Source organism: Eptesicus fuscus, chromosome 12 (genome assembly GCF_027574615.1).
Source record: "Eptesicus fuscus isolate TK198812 chromosome 12, DD_ASM_mEF_20220401, whole genome shotgun sequence".
NCBI lineage: Eukaryota > Metazoa > Chordata > Mammalia > Chiroptera > Vespertilionidae > Eptesicus > Eptesicus fuscus.
The window spans coordinates 14,435,722-14,452,413 of record NC_072484.1 but is presented as its reverse complement, the minus strand read 5'-3'; the positions used below and the strand labels follow the sequence as shown (position 1 = coordinate 14,452,413).

Below are 16,692 nucleotides of genomic sequence, written 5' to 3'. Positions count from 1 at the left end.
GATTGTTTTTTTCGTTACTTATCTCATTTTTTGTTTTCCCTGTTGACCCTCGCTGAGTGGCTTTCATATTCAGAGCACTGAATGTGTGAATGATTGCGTGGATGGATGGATTACTTACTTATGTAGTCAGCTTTGAAGGTTAATGTAGGGGCAGGAATGAAATTAGACTTTGATGGAGAAGGCGTGGTTACTATTGTACCTATTCCCAGCAGCTTCACTAAGCACCTGTGTGTGAAAGACGGTACTACCTCATTACTGTTGCTTATGTTGAAAATGGCAGACATGGGTAGCAGTAAAACCACTCTTAAGTTTTTGTTCATAAGGAAAAATGGGGACAGCCAACTAAGATTAAATCACAGAATTATTAGCACAATAAAGAAATTATTGAAAATTATTGGCCCTGGCCGATTTGGCTTAGTGGATAGAGCATCCGCCTGCAGACTGGGGGGTCCCGGGTTCGATTCCGGCCAAGTGCACGTGCCTGGGTTGCGGGCTTGATCCCCAGGGGGAGATGTGCGGGAGGCAGCCGATCAATGATTCTCTGTCATCATTGATGTTTCTATCTCTCTCTTCCTCTCCCTTCCTCTCTAAAATCAATAAAAATGTTTTTTTTAAAAGAAAATTATTGGCTTAAGGATAGAGATTTAAGATCTGTTGAAGATTAATTTTTAATATTTTTAGCATCTTTGCAAATCTGTTTTTGAGGGTGAACATTTTTGTGGTTTTCAACTTATTTTTGCTTGATAGAATACCATTGAATAATTATTGAAACAACAACACAAATGCTACTGGTATTTTTATGATTTATGTACTTGTAAGAAAAAAAAAGAGCCAGAGACAGCAATGTTGGTTCTGTGAGTGGGCTGCACATTCTGAATCCTTTGATACTACACTTTGGATGAGTCCCTAAAGGTTTTTTCACATTTTGAGTAGAGTTACAGTCTATAAGTTATTATAAACTTCTATATAATAAAGAGCTAATATGCTAATTAGACCGAACAGCAGTACGACTGTCCGGACAATATTCCGGACGAAGCCAGGGCTGCGAGGGCTGGCCAACCCTGTGAACAGCTGCGAGGGCTGAACCCCTTGCACGAATTTCATGCATCGGGCCTCTACTTTAATAATCTGGTATGTTGTCGCCATTTCGAACAAAATTTTAAAATTATATCTAATGAGAGCTTTTTATTTTAAATTTCCAACTTTCTTAATGTTTATGGATTGTGGTTTATTGTTTGATTTCCATAGAGCAGGTAGTTTTGAGATTGTCATTTAAAAGAATTCTAATGGGCTTTTCCTCTGAACTTGGTCACATAGATACCACTCTTAGAATCACATTTATTTCTTAGGAAGAAATTCATATAAATCTTTACTGTGTGAATATTATAATATGGTCTTATATATATTTCTCAGGAGAGTTATGCCTAAATGTGATACCTCAGAGATGTTGCATTAATTTTCTCTTTCTAAAAATGCATATGCATTCTGTCCTTTAGGTTTCAGTGTTTGGGGGAAATAATACAGCATACACTGTCTCACTAACAGTTTTGTTAAAGAAAATTCTCCTAAACTAATAAATATTAACTTGGTGCTGATTGTTGCAAGAAATATTTCATTTCAGTGAAGCAGTTTATGATTTAGTCCTCAGAAATGGACTAGGAGACATAAAATGTTTCTTCCCAGTTTCACTTTGTGTATTCCACAAGTTTGTGCTAAATAAGTGTATGTTATGTTTTCTCCACCAAAAATAGAATGCAATAAACATCTTCAAATTCAATTTCTTAAAAAAGAAAATTCTCTTTAAATAGTCAGATTCTGACTTTGTTGTTTAAAAATCTGCTTTTATTTTTCTAGAGATAAACTGAAGTATGTAAAACTAAAGAAGTACCTGAAGGAAATATGTGAATCAGAAAAGATGGCTCATACTCGAAACCAAGAATATTTAAAGCAGTCTCAGTATATCCAAGCTCACATTGGACACTTTACCACCACAAGTACAGAGAAGCTTCAAGAACTAAAGGTGACATCTTGTTTTGTACTATGTTTTGTTCTAAAATCCTTTTTTGCTAAAATCAGAAATAATGAGCACTACGTTTCAGATCAGTGGCAGTCACAATGTTCAGTTCAACTATACTCTAAAAGATTGTCAATTTTCTTTATGAATTATCATGTGGCCAGATTTTGATCAGAGCACTTGAAGTTGCATTTTCTCAGATTCCTACTTTAGTTGAGGAATTAATGGAATATCTATACTCTGTCGTGCTATATGGATTAACTTAAAACAGGCACATATATCACTAGCCACTACTTGGCACATGGTATTTGTTGGACTCATGGTTGAATTTGAGCAGCATTAGAGTTCCCTCTGAATGTCTTTTTTTTCTATGGCCCTCTGTTCTGGTCAGGCAGTGTGTTGAGGGAAGACTGAGGGGATAGAACTGGCCCTGAGGAGTTGGCCTTCATGCTCCTGGTTGTGTGCCCCAGAGCAACTGCTCTTAGCAGCCCTTTCTGATTCTGGTGTCCCATTCCCTTAAGGTGCTTTGCAACTTTCTGCTCTACAAATTATGCCAAGTGTGAAGGGCGAGGCCTTTTTTCTCACCATTTGGGTTGGTCAGGAGTTGTTGCCCAAGTTAACCCACTGAATGCTGGTTATAGGAGAAGTGGCTTCAATACTTCCCTTTCTTTTGTTTCCTCTAGCACTTTTCTCCCCAGCCTTTTATTGTAAAAATTTCAAGTACACACAAAAAATTAAAAGAATTGTCCTAATAAACATTCATGCTGCAGTCTGAATGTATTCCTCCCAAATTCATTTGTTGAAATCCTAACCACCCAAAGTGATGGTATCAGTAGCTGAGGCCTTTGAGAGGTGCTTTAAGTCATACGAGTGGAACTCTTATAAATGGGATTAATGCCTTCTAAAGGGGCTTCAGAGAGCTCCCAGCCCCTTCCACCATGTGAGGACACAGTGAGAAGGCGCTGGCTGGGAACCAGGAAGGGCCCTCAGCAGAAGGTGGCCGTGCTAGTGCCTTGATCTTGGACTTCTCAGTCTCCAGAACTGTGAGCAACATTTCTGTTGTGTGTAATCCACCAGTCAGGGGTGTTTTGTTATAGCAGCCCGAATGGACTAAAACAACTTCTATACTCTCTACCTAGATGCAGTACTTTTAAAATATTTTTCCATACTTGCTTTGTGTGTGTGTGTGTAGTTTTGAAAGTATGCTGCAGACACATTGACAGTTCTCCCCTAATGGACATTCTCCTATATAATCATAATACCACTTATTATCATATCAAGAAAATTAATAATAATTCCATAATATCACTTAATATCCAGTCGATACTTAAATTTCCCCAGTTCCAGACCAGGAGCCAACCATGGTTCACACATTACATTGGTTATTGTGTTTTTTCCATAACACTGGCTTTTGAAGAAGGGCAGGCTTGAAGAATGACTCACATTCTGAATTTAACTGGTTATTTCTTTGAGGTATCATTTAGCTAGTATGTATGTATTACATGCCGTTGAGTAACTCCAACCCCACATTATGAGTGAGTGATGTCCACAGTGTCCTGTCCTCAAAAGCCCTTCTTAGCTCCTACAGACTCATGTCTGTGGTTTCCTTTAAGGAGTTAATCCATCTCATATCTGGTTTTTCTCTTTTCTTGCTGCCTTCTATGTTTTTCAGCATTATTGTCTTTTCCAAAGAACCTACCTGTTCATGAAGTAAATAAACTTGTATAGCATCTCCCATATTTTCTATAAACTAGAAACTCAGTCTAGACCAGCACTGCCTACTAGAACTTTCTGTAGTGGTAGAAATGTTCTCTATATAATGATGCTGTCCAATACAGTAGCCACTAGCCATACTTGGCCAATGAATATTACTTAAAATGTGACGCTCAGGACTGAATTTTTAATTAATCAGTCATAGCTGAGGTTATATTCTTCTGCATCCCATCAGGAGACTAATCATCCATGATATCAGGTGGTTCTACCTGAGTGAGACTGACATTGATACCTTGGTTAAGATGCCAATCTCTAGCTCTCTCTATTGTATGGTACTTTTTTTCCTCTGTAAATTAGTAAATACATCTATGGGGTGATGGTTTGACATCATGGGAATATCTTATTCCTCAACAGCCTTTTAACTTAGTGATTTTAGGATCTATAAACGATGCCTGAATCAGTCATAAGGGAGGTTTTGCAATGGTGATTTTCTAATTTTATCTTCTACTTCTATAACTATTGATTTCTTGTTATAACCAAATGTGAGAGGGAGAAATTTGAAGGGAAGAATTATCCTTATCAATATTATCAATATTTTTATATTGAGAGCATCTGTTGTATAAAATAGGATATGTAAAAAAACATGCATATAATGCACAACTAAAGAATAACAGTAGCCGAAACCGGTTTGGCTCAGTGGATAGAGCGTCGGCCTGCGGACTCAAGGGCCCCAGGTTCGATTCCCGGTCAGGGGCATGTACCTTGTTTGCGGGCACATCCCCAGTGGGGGGTGTGCAGGAGGGCAGCTGATTGATGTTTCTCTCTCATCGATGTTTCTAACTCTCTATCCCTCTCTCTTCCTCTCTGTAAAAAATCAATAAAATATATATATTTAAAAAAAGAATAACAGTAAAGGGGACCATCTTAAAGAAAGAATAATACATTGTATTTATAGAAATATGTAAAGCTTTATTCATAAACAGTGAATATATAGATTTTACTTTTTGCATTTTGGATAAGGCATGCCTTTTTAAAAAATATAAGATCTGATAGCATAAAAGAGCAGATCGTGTAGCTACAGTCGGAGAGATGTTGAGTTCCATGGAGAACTGTATTTTGGCAGTCACCGAAGTCCACATGCTTTATGTGTGCTCATGACACCAGGCAGTGACACCACTTAGCTTAGCAAGCTGTAGGCAGAGTTTTAGGGTAGAGAATGTTTGTCTCTGGCATCTTCCCATTTCTTTCTAGCTCTTCCTTTTGTGCCACTGTTGAGTAGAGGCCTTAGGTATGCTAGAACTTGTCTCCTCTTAATCCTGCCCTCACAGGTAATCAGATCTTTATCGCCTTTGCTGACTGACCTCATATAAGTTTCAGTAAGAAGTTGTTCTGATTAGCGCGTTTGCAGTGTATTGCCCACATACCTCAACATGCCACTGATGGGGTATTTCCCCTTGAATATAGTTCATGCACATGAACTTTTAATTAACTAGTAGAATTTCTGAAAGTGAAACAAAATGAAGCAGTGTGGGAGAAGTGGGGATTTTGCCCAAATTATTTAAAGTGAATTTCTCCCTCTTTGTAAGACTGGGCCCACTTTATTATATAATGGTAAATTTTTAAAATGGACTAAAAGCTTAAAAAAACACCTTTCAGCTGATTTTATGAATTATGCTACTTTATTATGGGGGCCTGTAATAATTTTCAGAGCTTTTTAAGACTTTCAAGTAGTTTTGAAAATAAAGGGCTGTGACTACCAGTATACTGCCACTTGTCAGATGGATAAAGAGGCTGAATAAACTCAGTTCTAGAATGTAAGTAGTAGTATTAGTAATGCTGTGAAGACTGTGTCCTCCCCTCGCTTTTTGTCCCCCTGTTCCCCACAGTGGCAACTTTTATAGAAGGACCCAAATTGGTCCTTAGAGCAGTTTCCTTGGGTGCCCCTTGCCATTGCCTGAGATTGGGTCCGCCCCAATGTTTACCCTGAGACTGGGGTTTAAATGTAAGTGGAAACTTTGGGAAGTGCAAAGGATGTCAGTGGCAAGTAGGGAAGTGAGTCAGGGCAGCGCAGATAACTGGAACAGGGCACATTATTAAGCCAACCACTGCAGTTGGCACCTGGAGCTTAATACCTCAGGGAAACTGGCAAGTGGTTCAAAGCATTTGGGATATGCATACATTGGCTTCCAAGTGTCATTGATTGAGGACTGATGGGGGAGGAGTTCAGATAATGGAGAATTAACCATGTCCTCCTGTGGGCAGAGCAGCCTCCCCAGTTTCTGAGGAAACTTGGGCAAGAGAGAAGGATTCTGGGACTTTGGAGAGCCCAGAAAGGTCCCAGGGACCTGCATGGAGCATTGCCAGCATCTGCTTTAGCCTTCCACATTCCAGTGCCAGGCATGGGCAGACATATCAGGGCACTCAGGGAAGGTCCCCAAGCATGGAGGTCATCACCTGGTTATGTCTCTCCTCTGCCTAAAATCGTTGAGTGCCCAGCCTTTTCAAGACAAAGACCAGAGGCTGGTCTCTGCCTGCGTACCAACCCATAGCTTCAGTCTCCCGACACACACACACATATTCTGTGTCTGTCTCTCCCACACAAATGCAGACACATGCACATTTCTGTCCCCAACATTCCCCTTCTACCATCTCTCCATCCCCATCTTTTTCTCCTATCTCTTGCCCTTTCCCCTATTCCTGTCTCCCTCTCTTCCCAATGCCCACCCACCTTCCATTCCTGTTTTCTCCATATTCCCCATCTATTTCTCTCTATATCTACTACTCCAATGTCTTCCCACTGTTTCTCTCTATTTTTATCTCCCACACATGTGTGCACACATTCTTTTACACATACTCATTCACTTATACACACCCATAGAATTTTAAAGATGCTGAACAATCTGCATTTCCTTGAAAGTACCACATTATCTCCTATATCCTTCAACTAGAAGGCCTCTCTCCCTCTATCCTGTATTAGGTCTGTGTCATAATTATCTCAGTAAGCACTAACTTCATTGTATTATAATTTATCATGCGTCTGTTCTTTCAGCTCACTATGAGCTCCATGTCATCATTTTAGTACCCAGAGTGTGGCACATAATAAGCACTCAGTAAGCATTGGGGCTCCCTACTTGATTGAAAATTAATTCTTCTATGTTTGTTGTAGTGTTCTTCTATGGGCCATGGACAACTATGTAAGAACTAATGTGGTATTTTTTTCACTGGTCTTTGGAACTGTATAGTAATGTTCAGTTATAATATTGAATAGATATTTAAGATAAAATTTGAGGAGAACAAATCTTTTGAGCTCTCATTCAATTACTGGTAAGCATTGTGACAGCCCTCTAGGCAGAGCATGACCTTCAGCTTGCGGAAGGACAAAGTCTATAGGAAATCCCATTTTTTAGCTGCCAAAGTGTCTTGCCCATTAATATGAACTAGTTGAATAAATAAATGTTCCTCCGTATCTTTTGGTTTAGCATCTAAGAGGAAGCCTGGGAAAAAATAGAAGATATTCACGTGAGAATCAAGTCAGACAATTTATGTAACTCTCTGTACCCATTCTTCAAGTCTAAGATGAGGAGGTCAGGCCAAGCTGATCTAAATTGTCTATTCAGTTTTGTAACTGTGGATTACTGTACAATTCCAAAACCAATGGGAAAAAAAATTATGAAAAAAAAAAGGTAATGGTGGTAGCACTTTCATCCAAGTAGTAATATAATGAGGAAATATTGAAGGAATGTGAGTGAAAATACAGAAGAAGGAAACATAATGGAAAAGGGGTGTGTTGTTGTAAGAATAAAAAGATATCCCAGAGACCTGAAAGATCTGCCAGAACCTTCTTCTTCTCTTCCCATGACTGAAGAGCATCGTCAACAGGTTTCATTAATTGAACAGAAGTGCAGAGTAAGGAAGTGAATAGAAAGGTCCTCCTAAATTTAGGTGGGCAGCACCAAGCCCAGGGCTGTGAAGCCATACAGTAACAGAACAAGTTACCTGATGGGTTAATTCAATGCTCTTGGGTTTATTAAAACAGATTTCTCCCAGGGGAGTTAGGGGAGGTGGGGATTATCCTTAGAGAAGCTCTGGACCAGCAGATGCTCCAGGTCGTGGGTAGTTTGGCCCCTGAAGCAGCAGATCTGGCTATGAGGGATCTAGGCCACGTGGCAAGAAGAGAACAGGGTCAGGAGTCTGCACTGGAGAGAAAGGATGCAGTTAAGCCCTGATGTATTGTGGAAATAGGAGAAACATATGAGATCTGATCAGAGAAGAAATAGGTAATAAAACATGAAAGATGCATACAGACACACATGCTCTGCTATTTTATTAGATATTTTTTTAGCTGTGAAAGTCTTGGAAAGATTCACCTATACAATGTTTTCCAAACTTAAAAAAACAACAACAACAACAAAACAACTTTTAAACATAGTAGAACTCTTTGTTTAAATGCAGATAAAAGAGAAAGTAGAACTAGGGGGACTTATTGCCCCTGCAGAGCATGTTTGAAAACCCCTGCTTTCCAGTGTTCAGGGGGGTAGATTGGATGGATAATAAACAAGTATCATATATATAAATACAAGGCAAAGAAAGAGAGTAGAGCAGTTTTAGGTGGAAATCCATGGTCGTAGGTGATGCAGAGTTCCAGTTTGTATCAATTACCAATCTGTCATAGTAACATTTTTTTTCCAAATATATTGTACAGTACTTATTTGAGTCATTAATTTAGGAAAATACCTATAGTTCAGTAAATTTTTCAGATTCATTGAGAACAATCTAAGTTGGACTCTTTAAGATACTTTCCTTATTGGTCCTTATGAAGCCCTAATGCTGTTTTCACTTTTTAGCATCAGCAAAATGAATTGAATAATACTCTTATGTTTCCATGTGAACATGCTCTATCTTTGGAAGATATGGCTCTAAAATGATCCCATAATGTCCTCATCAGGTGCAATGCCCATTGCATGTTGGTAATTGATCTCAAAGAGCAGAAGAAAACATATGTTGTCACCAGAACAAAGAATTTTTGCTTAACCTCTGATTACTTAATGAATCTGTTTACTTTGTAATCCACCCCACATCCCCCCTTTAAAATTTTTTTATTTGCATTTATTTATTTATTTTAATGGAATTTATTGGGGTGACATTGGTTCACAAAACCATATACAAAGCCAAGTGTACAGTTCAATAAAACATCATCTGCACATTGCATTATACACCCATCGCCCCAAGCAAAGTCTCTTTCCATCCCCATTTTCCCCACCTTTGCCCACCTCCACCTAACCCCCACCTCCTTTTTCCCTCTGGCTATCACCACACCATTGTTGTGTCTATGGGTTATGTATATATGTTTTTTTGGCTAATCCCTTCACCTATAGAACAGAGAGATATAAAATGTGTTTTCTTAATTGTTCATTTTATTGTTTGTTCTGGCCTTATGAGATTTTTATTTACTTTAGTATCTATTTAGATAATTACTGCCATGTATCATGTTAATAACATTCTGATAGAGAAAACCATAATTCTTCCTGAACTGTTATTAAAAATAGGGCAGTATATAATACCTTTTAAGATATTTTGAGGGAAACAAGTCAACTTTGGTTATTATTATCTGTTGATTTTTGGTGTGTCAAAACAAAGCCCAGGCCTACTTTATGTTCAGAGGTGTGTTTGTAATTGCAGTGCATCACTGCATAATTTAGAAAATGTTCTGATATCTGTGATGGACAACATTCAGTGACTTTTTTAGACTTTAATTACTGACATATTGAATCAAAGTACTTTTAAGAAAAAGTCATTTTATGATGGAATCACTTTCATTAATTATAGTGTGATAATAATGCAGACATCTTTATGCAGTTATTAGTGCCAGAGCATAGTTGATTCCTATGGTGCCGATCATTGATGCCTACAGTGTATTTTTATTCATAGAAAACAGATTTAGTATTAAGTTGATAATCTAGCAAATAATTTACTCTGTTGCTGTTACTAGTAGGAAGGACCATGATATGTAGATATACAGATAAGAAGTTAAGATTGATTTCGTTTCCTTTGTTCAGGACAAAACTTTTCAGAGAAAACACTGTCTGATGTTACTTTCATGATAAAGTAAATGGATTTTCATGATAGGTTAGTATATCAAGGTTTTATTCCCTAAATTGATGAAAGACTAAGTAAAAATCCATCAAATTTTATTTTACTTAAGAACATAACACTAGAATTCGGCTTTTTTATGTGCTATTTGTGAAATTGTCTTCTAAGGTAAGTTGACTTTCTTAGCAATATCAGTTTTACTTTCTACTTCACTGTTCCTTCTATTCTGTAAAGACTAAAAAATAGAGAGAGGTGCTAGCTGTAATAATATCCACACAAAAAAATCAAACTTTGTTTATATTTAGATTGAATATGAGGCTCAATTTAAGAAGATGCAGCTACTTTCAAAAGATAGCCTGGGAATAGAAGGTGAACTGAAAAATGAAGACAGAGAAAAGGTAACAAATTAAAATGTTAAATTTTCTGTTAACAGAGCATTTTTGGAGTATTCATCTTTCAAGATATTGTTTTTTAAAAAATCATCTTATTACAAAGATATTTTTGAGTAAACCTTAAGTGATTATTTGAAGACTTTTGCTTATAGAGTATTGCTTTAATGTCTAATTCAATTAAATTTGCTGCAAGACAGGCACGGTGGGTGTAAAACAGATTCCAAAGAAAATCTCAGTGTTGTTAGGAGGTGAAATTGTGTTTTTCTAGATAATGTTTTATAGCTGCTTTTTTCTTAGTTCCAGAAACATTTTGAATGAAAAAGTAAACAAAATGTGACATTTGCTTCTTTTTTTGTATCTATAATTTTGTACATTTTAACTTCCACAGATAAAGTGGAAAGAAAGGATTGCATATCTAAGCAACAGACAAAAAGACTGGAAAGGAATACTTAAATAAATTCTGCTATGTATCTGCCATAATGCAGGCTTCTAATCCTCCCGCCTATCTCCATATAAATGATTCTGTTCAAGACCATAGATGTTTTCTTCACTAAAAGCAGTAAAGCTCTTTTAGATGAAATGTCTAAAAACATCTTGTAATAACTTGGAGCATGCTGGCAAGAGTAGTCACTTGTGACTATGTGTGAAACCCCCTCAGCCAGTCGATATTGTAATAAGCAAAAATGGTAGCATCACTCCATTATTCAGAAAAGCCAACAGCGTGCTTGTTCCTTAGGCTGCAGCATTCATTAAGAAAAGCTTACTGGGCTGAAAGCTGGAAACAGATGATAACGGGATATGATTTTCATATTTAATGCTTTCCTTGGAAGAGTATGTGTGCTACAGATTGATAGAAGAATCAACTGCTACTTTACTAAAAGACTTTCAGGTTTGCCCTATAGCTACCGATGGAATCATTCAGCCAAGAAATTAACTTTTTCTTCTTTTACCTGCTTTATATATCTGCTAAGCAGGCTGCCTGGCTGCCAGTAAATGTTATTATGCAGTTAACTGTTTGGTATTTAAGACTCTTATCAGAAAAGAAACAGAGGCCACACTATTTTGTTTTTATAGTAGGAGGAAGGTTTTAGTTTTTCTTTTTATTTCTGTGCATTAGCAGGCATTAATCTGAGTTTATAGGAAGTTTTCTTTTTCCTTCCCAAAGATTAAAAAGTTAAAAAACCTAGAATTTGGCACATTCTTTAAACTATAAGATATAAAACACCAAGCCCCAGTAACCCTGACCTATATAAAAAGGCCTTTAATGATAAATGATTTCTATGACATTAGATGTATGTCAAATATGGTATGATGTGATGTGATAGACTTATAAACCATTCAGGCAGTGTTTGTGTTTGACATTTCGTCATGAAATAATTGATGTGTTGTTAATCTATAAATTGGCTTGTCTTCCTATGCCATTCCTGATAGACACATTCTTAGTGCAGCAGTGTCAGTGGTACTTAAGTACAACAGGAGACTTTTATTTTTCTATTTTACAACTGATTCCTTACTTTCCATATAGTTATTTAGTCTCCTTTTAAGTCATATTTAAAATTAGGGCGGAGATACATCACTGACAACTCCTTAAAAACTTACATATAATAATTAGAAGAGAAGTTTTTCCTTTATACTGAAAAGTGTCATCTCCTTAAAAGCTTTGACTGTTGACTGTATGTAAGAATCAAGTAGGTAATATTTTGAGAAATTTATATCTTACTTTTTTCAGTTTCCCATTGATGTTCCATCAGTTAAAAGGTAAATACATTTCAGCAAAATCATGAATTGGTTAATCCTTATTAAGTAATACTAATTCCAGGAGGGTTCCTTATCATGAGTTATGTTGTTTTTCAATGGAAATCTGCACTCCTCTTCTTTAGGCAGTCGAATGAATTAGTCTCTGCCCAGTCATTGGTCTCCAGAGACTGGCCTGAAGCAGAGTACCGTCTTACTGGTTGAAGTCAGTAAATAGTTTTTGAGCAAGTGTTCTGGTTGAGAAGCCACCGTAGGCCCTTCTGAGAATGCCACAATACTTGCCCTTCAGGTGCTTCCCACAAACTGCTATTCTTTCTAAGGCATCGGATAGTGTGTCTATGAGCAGACATGAGATACATGGAGGAAGAACATATTCCTTTTCTGAAATGAATAATCCATGGCTTGATAGAGGAGGTGATGTTTGATCTGCTGGCCTGAAGGATGGGTAGGATTTCAGTCAGTGGGGATGTGATAGTCATTCCAGGGTTAGGAGATGCTATGAGTAAAGGAGCAGGAAAGCCCAGTGTGTAGTTCTCGCGTCTGGCTAAAGTCTAGGTAGTGTTCTTGTAGGGAAGTGGTGGATAATGAGCTTGGAAAGGTCCATCATGGAACTTAGTACTAGGCTCAAGAATTAAGATTTACTCCCAGAATCACATGTGTGTGTGAGGGATCGGGGAGTGGGTGAAGAGAGGACTAGTGAGCAGAGCAGCTGCATTGCAGGTGTGCAGCTAGGAAGACGAGGCTGCCAGTGCTGTGCAGGATGAGCTGGAGGAAGGAGCTCGTGGCGCTGAGGAGATCAGGGTCAGGTCAGATAGGAGGAATTTACCAAAGGCCTGAAGGAGGTGGCCATTGAAGTGGGAAACACTAATGAAGGGGAGAGGATCTATCAGTTTAATGATAATCCAGAATTATAAAAAGATATTTTTAAAAAATTAATTGTGCACCTTTCAACCATAAGCAGTAATTTGGATGCTCTACTAAGAAAATCATGAAGTAGGAGTTGTGTGGTATTTTTTAAGTAAAACTCTACCTCAGTTTTATAATATGGCATCCAATGTTTTTATGGATCTAGTGGATACTCTTCAGAATTGTGTGTTCTCTTAAGTGGTCTATTCATCCCCCACGCTTGTTTTCAGCATTAGTTTCTTAGCAATTTTTGTTGTTGTTGTTGTTGTTGTTGTTAATGGATAGCAAAAAGACAATGCTCAGGTCCCTATTTGACTCCTCACAAATTTTACTATAATTTAGTAATCTTTCTACTAAAAGCAGAAGCGAACTTAATATTTCACAGGAAGATTACACTCTGCCAGGGCTGGGGGATCTGGGGATTTCATCACAGGGCTAATGGCTGCTTGGGGCGTTCCACTTTCACTGTTGTAAACCTTTCTGCAAGGGTCATGTGGAGAATGGTTGTGCAGGTTGTTACTTCCACTTCTAATGAGAATAGTAATGTTGGGTAATTATCATTGCAGAGTTGTTCTGGGTCAGGTGCTGCATTAAGCTCTTTATATTCATCAACTCATTTGCTAGTAATACTCTCAACAATACTGGAAGTAGATACGATTATTATGCTTATTTTATAGGAAGGCACAGAGTAGTTAACTTGCCCAAGACTACACAGCTAGGCAGAGTCAAAATTCAAACCTAGATCATATGGCTTCAGTATCCATGCTAATAGCCATCCAGCTACACTGCCTTCTAAGGTAGTATGGGTGAGATGCTCTTCGAAAGTTGGGAGAAATTCTGGTCAAATAAAAGCAGCCTAGCCACTTCATATGAAATATTTCAGTTATTCATTTAAATGCTGCATTTTTACCTAAACTTGGAGAGGGTGAAATGGTCTCTCTTGGGTACTGGAGAAGCTGCCACTAATTCCAGATCCAGTGTGTCACTGATGCCCACTTGCCATGCACTCCTGATTCTTTTTGATCTAAGTCCAGTATGGCAACTCTCAAGGACCAGATGATTGTGAATCCTCCTAAGGAAGAACAAAGCCCCCAGAATAAGATTGAGGTTGGTGCTGTTGGCATGATCTGTGCCATTAGTATCTTAATGAAGGTCTTGGCAGGTGAACTTGCTCTTGTTGATATCTTGGGAGACAAATTGAAGGGACAGATGATGGATCTCCAACATAGCAGCCTTTTTCTTAGAACACCAAAAATTGTCTCTGGTAAAGACTATAATGGTGTTAACTCCAAGCTGGTTATTATCACAGCTGGGGCATGTCAACAAGGGGGGCAGAGCTGCTTTATTTTGGTCCAGAGTAGTGTGAACATATTTAAAGTCATCATTCCTAATGTTGTCAAATACACCCCCAACTTCAACTTGCATATTGTTTGCAATCCAAAGACCGTGTTATTGAAAGTGGTTGCTATCTGGATTCAGCTCAGTTTCAGTACTTCATGGGGGGGAAGGCTGGGAGTTCACCCATTAAGCTGTCATGGGTGGGTCCTTGGGGAGCATGGAGATGCTAGTGTGCCTTTAGAGTGGTGAATGTTGCTGGTGTCTCCCTGAAGAATTTGCACCCTAATTTAGGCACTGACGTAGATAAGGAACAGTGGAAAGAAGCTCACAAATAGGTGGTTGACAATGCTTATGAGGTGATCAAACTGGAAGGCTACACATCCTGGGCCATTGGACTATCTGTGGCAGCTTTGGCAGAAAGTAAAATGAAGAATCTTAGGTGAGTGTATCCAATTTCCACCATGATTAAGGGTCTCTGTGGAATAAAAGAAGATGACTTCCTTAGTGCTCCTTGTCCCTTTGGACAGAATGGAATTTCAGATGTTGTGAAGGGACTCTGACCCTTGAGGAAAAGGCTCGTATGAAGAAGAGTGCAGATACACTTTGGGGGACCCAAAGAAAGCTGCAGTTTTAAAGTCTTCTAATGCACCACTTCACTGTCTAGGCTACAGCAGGATTATAGTTGGAGATTGTACGTGTTGTCCTTTTTTCCTGATCTGTGACTAAAGCAGCAAAAAGACAGCCTAGGAAAAAACATCAGTTTCCTAAAGGTAGATAGTAATGGTTCATCAAACCCTGCAGCTATATCCTGGATCAGTGGTTGGCAAACTGCGGCTCGCGAGCCACATGCGGCTCTTTGGCCCCTTGAGTGTGGCTCTTCCACAAAATACCACGGCCTGGGCGAGTCTATTTTGAAGAAGTGGCGTTAGAAGAAGTTTAAGTTTAAAAAATTTGGCTCTCAAAAGAAATTTCAATCGTTGTACTGCTGATATTTGGCTCTGTTGACTAATGAGTTTGCCGACCACTGTCCTGGATGGTCCTTATCTTGTGTAGTCCTGAACTGGTTAGTGTGAAATAGTTCCACCTCCTCAAAGGCACCACTGCCAGTGTTGCACATGCTACAGTTGCCCTTCAAACTAGATGTGTGTCCGCTGTGTGCTATATAATTAGTGGTTCCTTTACCCAACATGCCTAGTCCAACTTTTTCTCCAATTAATCACATCCTAGGATCCAATGTGTAAATACAGTAGTGCATGTCTTGTAGATAACTGTTCTAACAGATCTTATTTTGTGTACTATATACAGGATATCAGAATAGTGTACATTGCTGTATAATAGAAAACTAAGTCTACATATAAATACTGTAGCCAAACTATCCAAATGTCATACCAAGTAAAACACCAAATAAACATTGACCAGTAAAAAAGAAAAGGTCTCCTTGGTGCTAAAATATTCCAGCCAAATCAGGTGAGCCATGGAAAGAGTGCCTGTCTCTAAACTGCTCACGTTTGTGATAAAAGGATCAGCTGTTTGAATTGGCTGTGGAGGGTAGAAAAAATACCTGAAAGCTCAACTGAAGAACTTCAAGGGAGAAGACAGATGTGCACCTAGCGTGCAGTGGCTTCACCTGGCTCCACTTCTGACTGCTGCCTTCAGGCCAGGAGGCACGGGTGCTTGCAGGAGGACACTGTGGCCTGCACTGAGATGTGGAAGGCCCCAGGGATTTGGCCTGGCCCTGTCGTACCTTCTATAGGAAAGGCCAGTGGGGGAGGGGCACGATTGTTAGATTATTACTTAAAGTTATCTATATAAGCCCCAATTTCTCACCCTTACTAGCCCACAGTGCTTCCTTCACCAACAGTCTTCTTGAATCACTGCTCAGTTATAAACACTGCAAGCCCCAATGTGGGGCTCTGAGAGGCTGCCCAGGTTTCTAATACCAAGCTGTGTGCCTTCATGGGATGGTGACCGCTCAGCTCTGCTGTCCTCAAAGTTGTGATTTCATTTGACCTAGAGTGATGACAAGTTGAAAAGTAGTCTTTCTGTGTTCAGCTTTTAACAGCCTTTTTATTTACATGTGTTTCTGTTCAGAAAACAATGAGAAATTGAACAGTTTTTCAAGTCCTGGCCCTAAAACTAGATCTGCCACCCTTTTTTCAGGAGAGGGTAGAAAACCTTCTTTCCAGGCTCACTGGACTATGAGCTCACACAGGGCAGGGCCTAGGCCCCTTCCCCTACTTCACCTGGTGAGTGATGGTGGCCTGCCCACCAGCAAGAGGAAGAAGAGAGCTGTTCTTTAAGCCTGTATGCATTCCATTTCAGATGAAGTTCGAACTCTTCCACTCCTGCTTCCTTTTGGGGGTGCCTTCCACATGGGTAGTAAGGGAGTGTGGCTCAGATTTATAGCTAACACTTGCATTGGTCTTACTATGTTTCATGCACTGTTCTAAGGACTTTTCTATCTGTACTAACAAAAGGGTAATA

The 16,692-nt window shown here is 38.8% G+C and overlaps 1 protein-coding gene and 1 pseudogene across 1 annotated transcript in view; both read left to right on the top strand.

The window, feature by feature from the left end:
* The window catches only part of KIZ (kizuna centrosomal protein), a 132,220-nt gene that overhangs the window by 11,522 nt on the left and 104,006 nt on the right, over positions 1-16,692 (top strand). Inside the window, exons 3-4 of the mRNA XM_054724101.1 lie at positions 1,855-2,020; positions 10,123-10,215. Coding sequence (XP_054580076.1) covers positions 1,855-2,020; positions 10,123-10,215 — 259 coding nt within the window. The remainder of the gene's footprint in view (positions 1-1,854; positions 2,021-10,122; positions 10,216-16,692) is intronic.
* Positions 13,906-14,842, top strand: LOC103285711 (L-lactate dehydrogenase A chain-like; annotated as a pseudogene).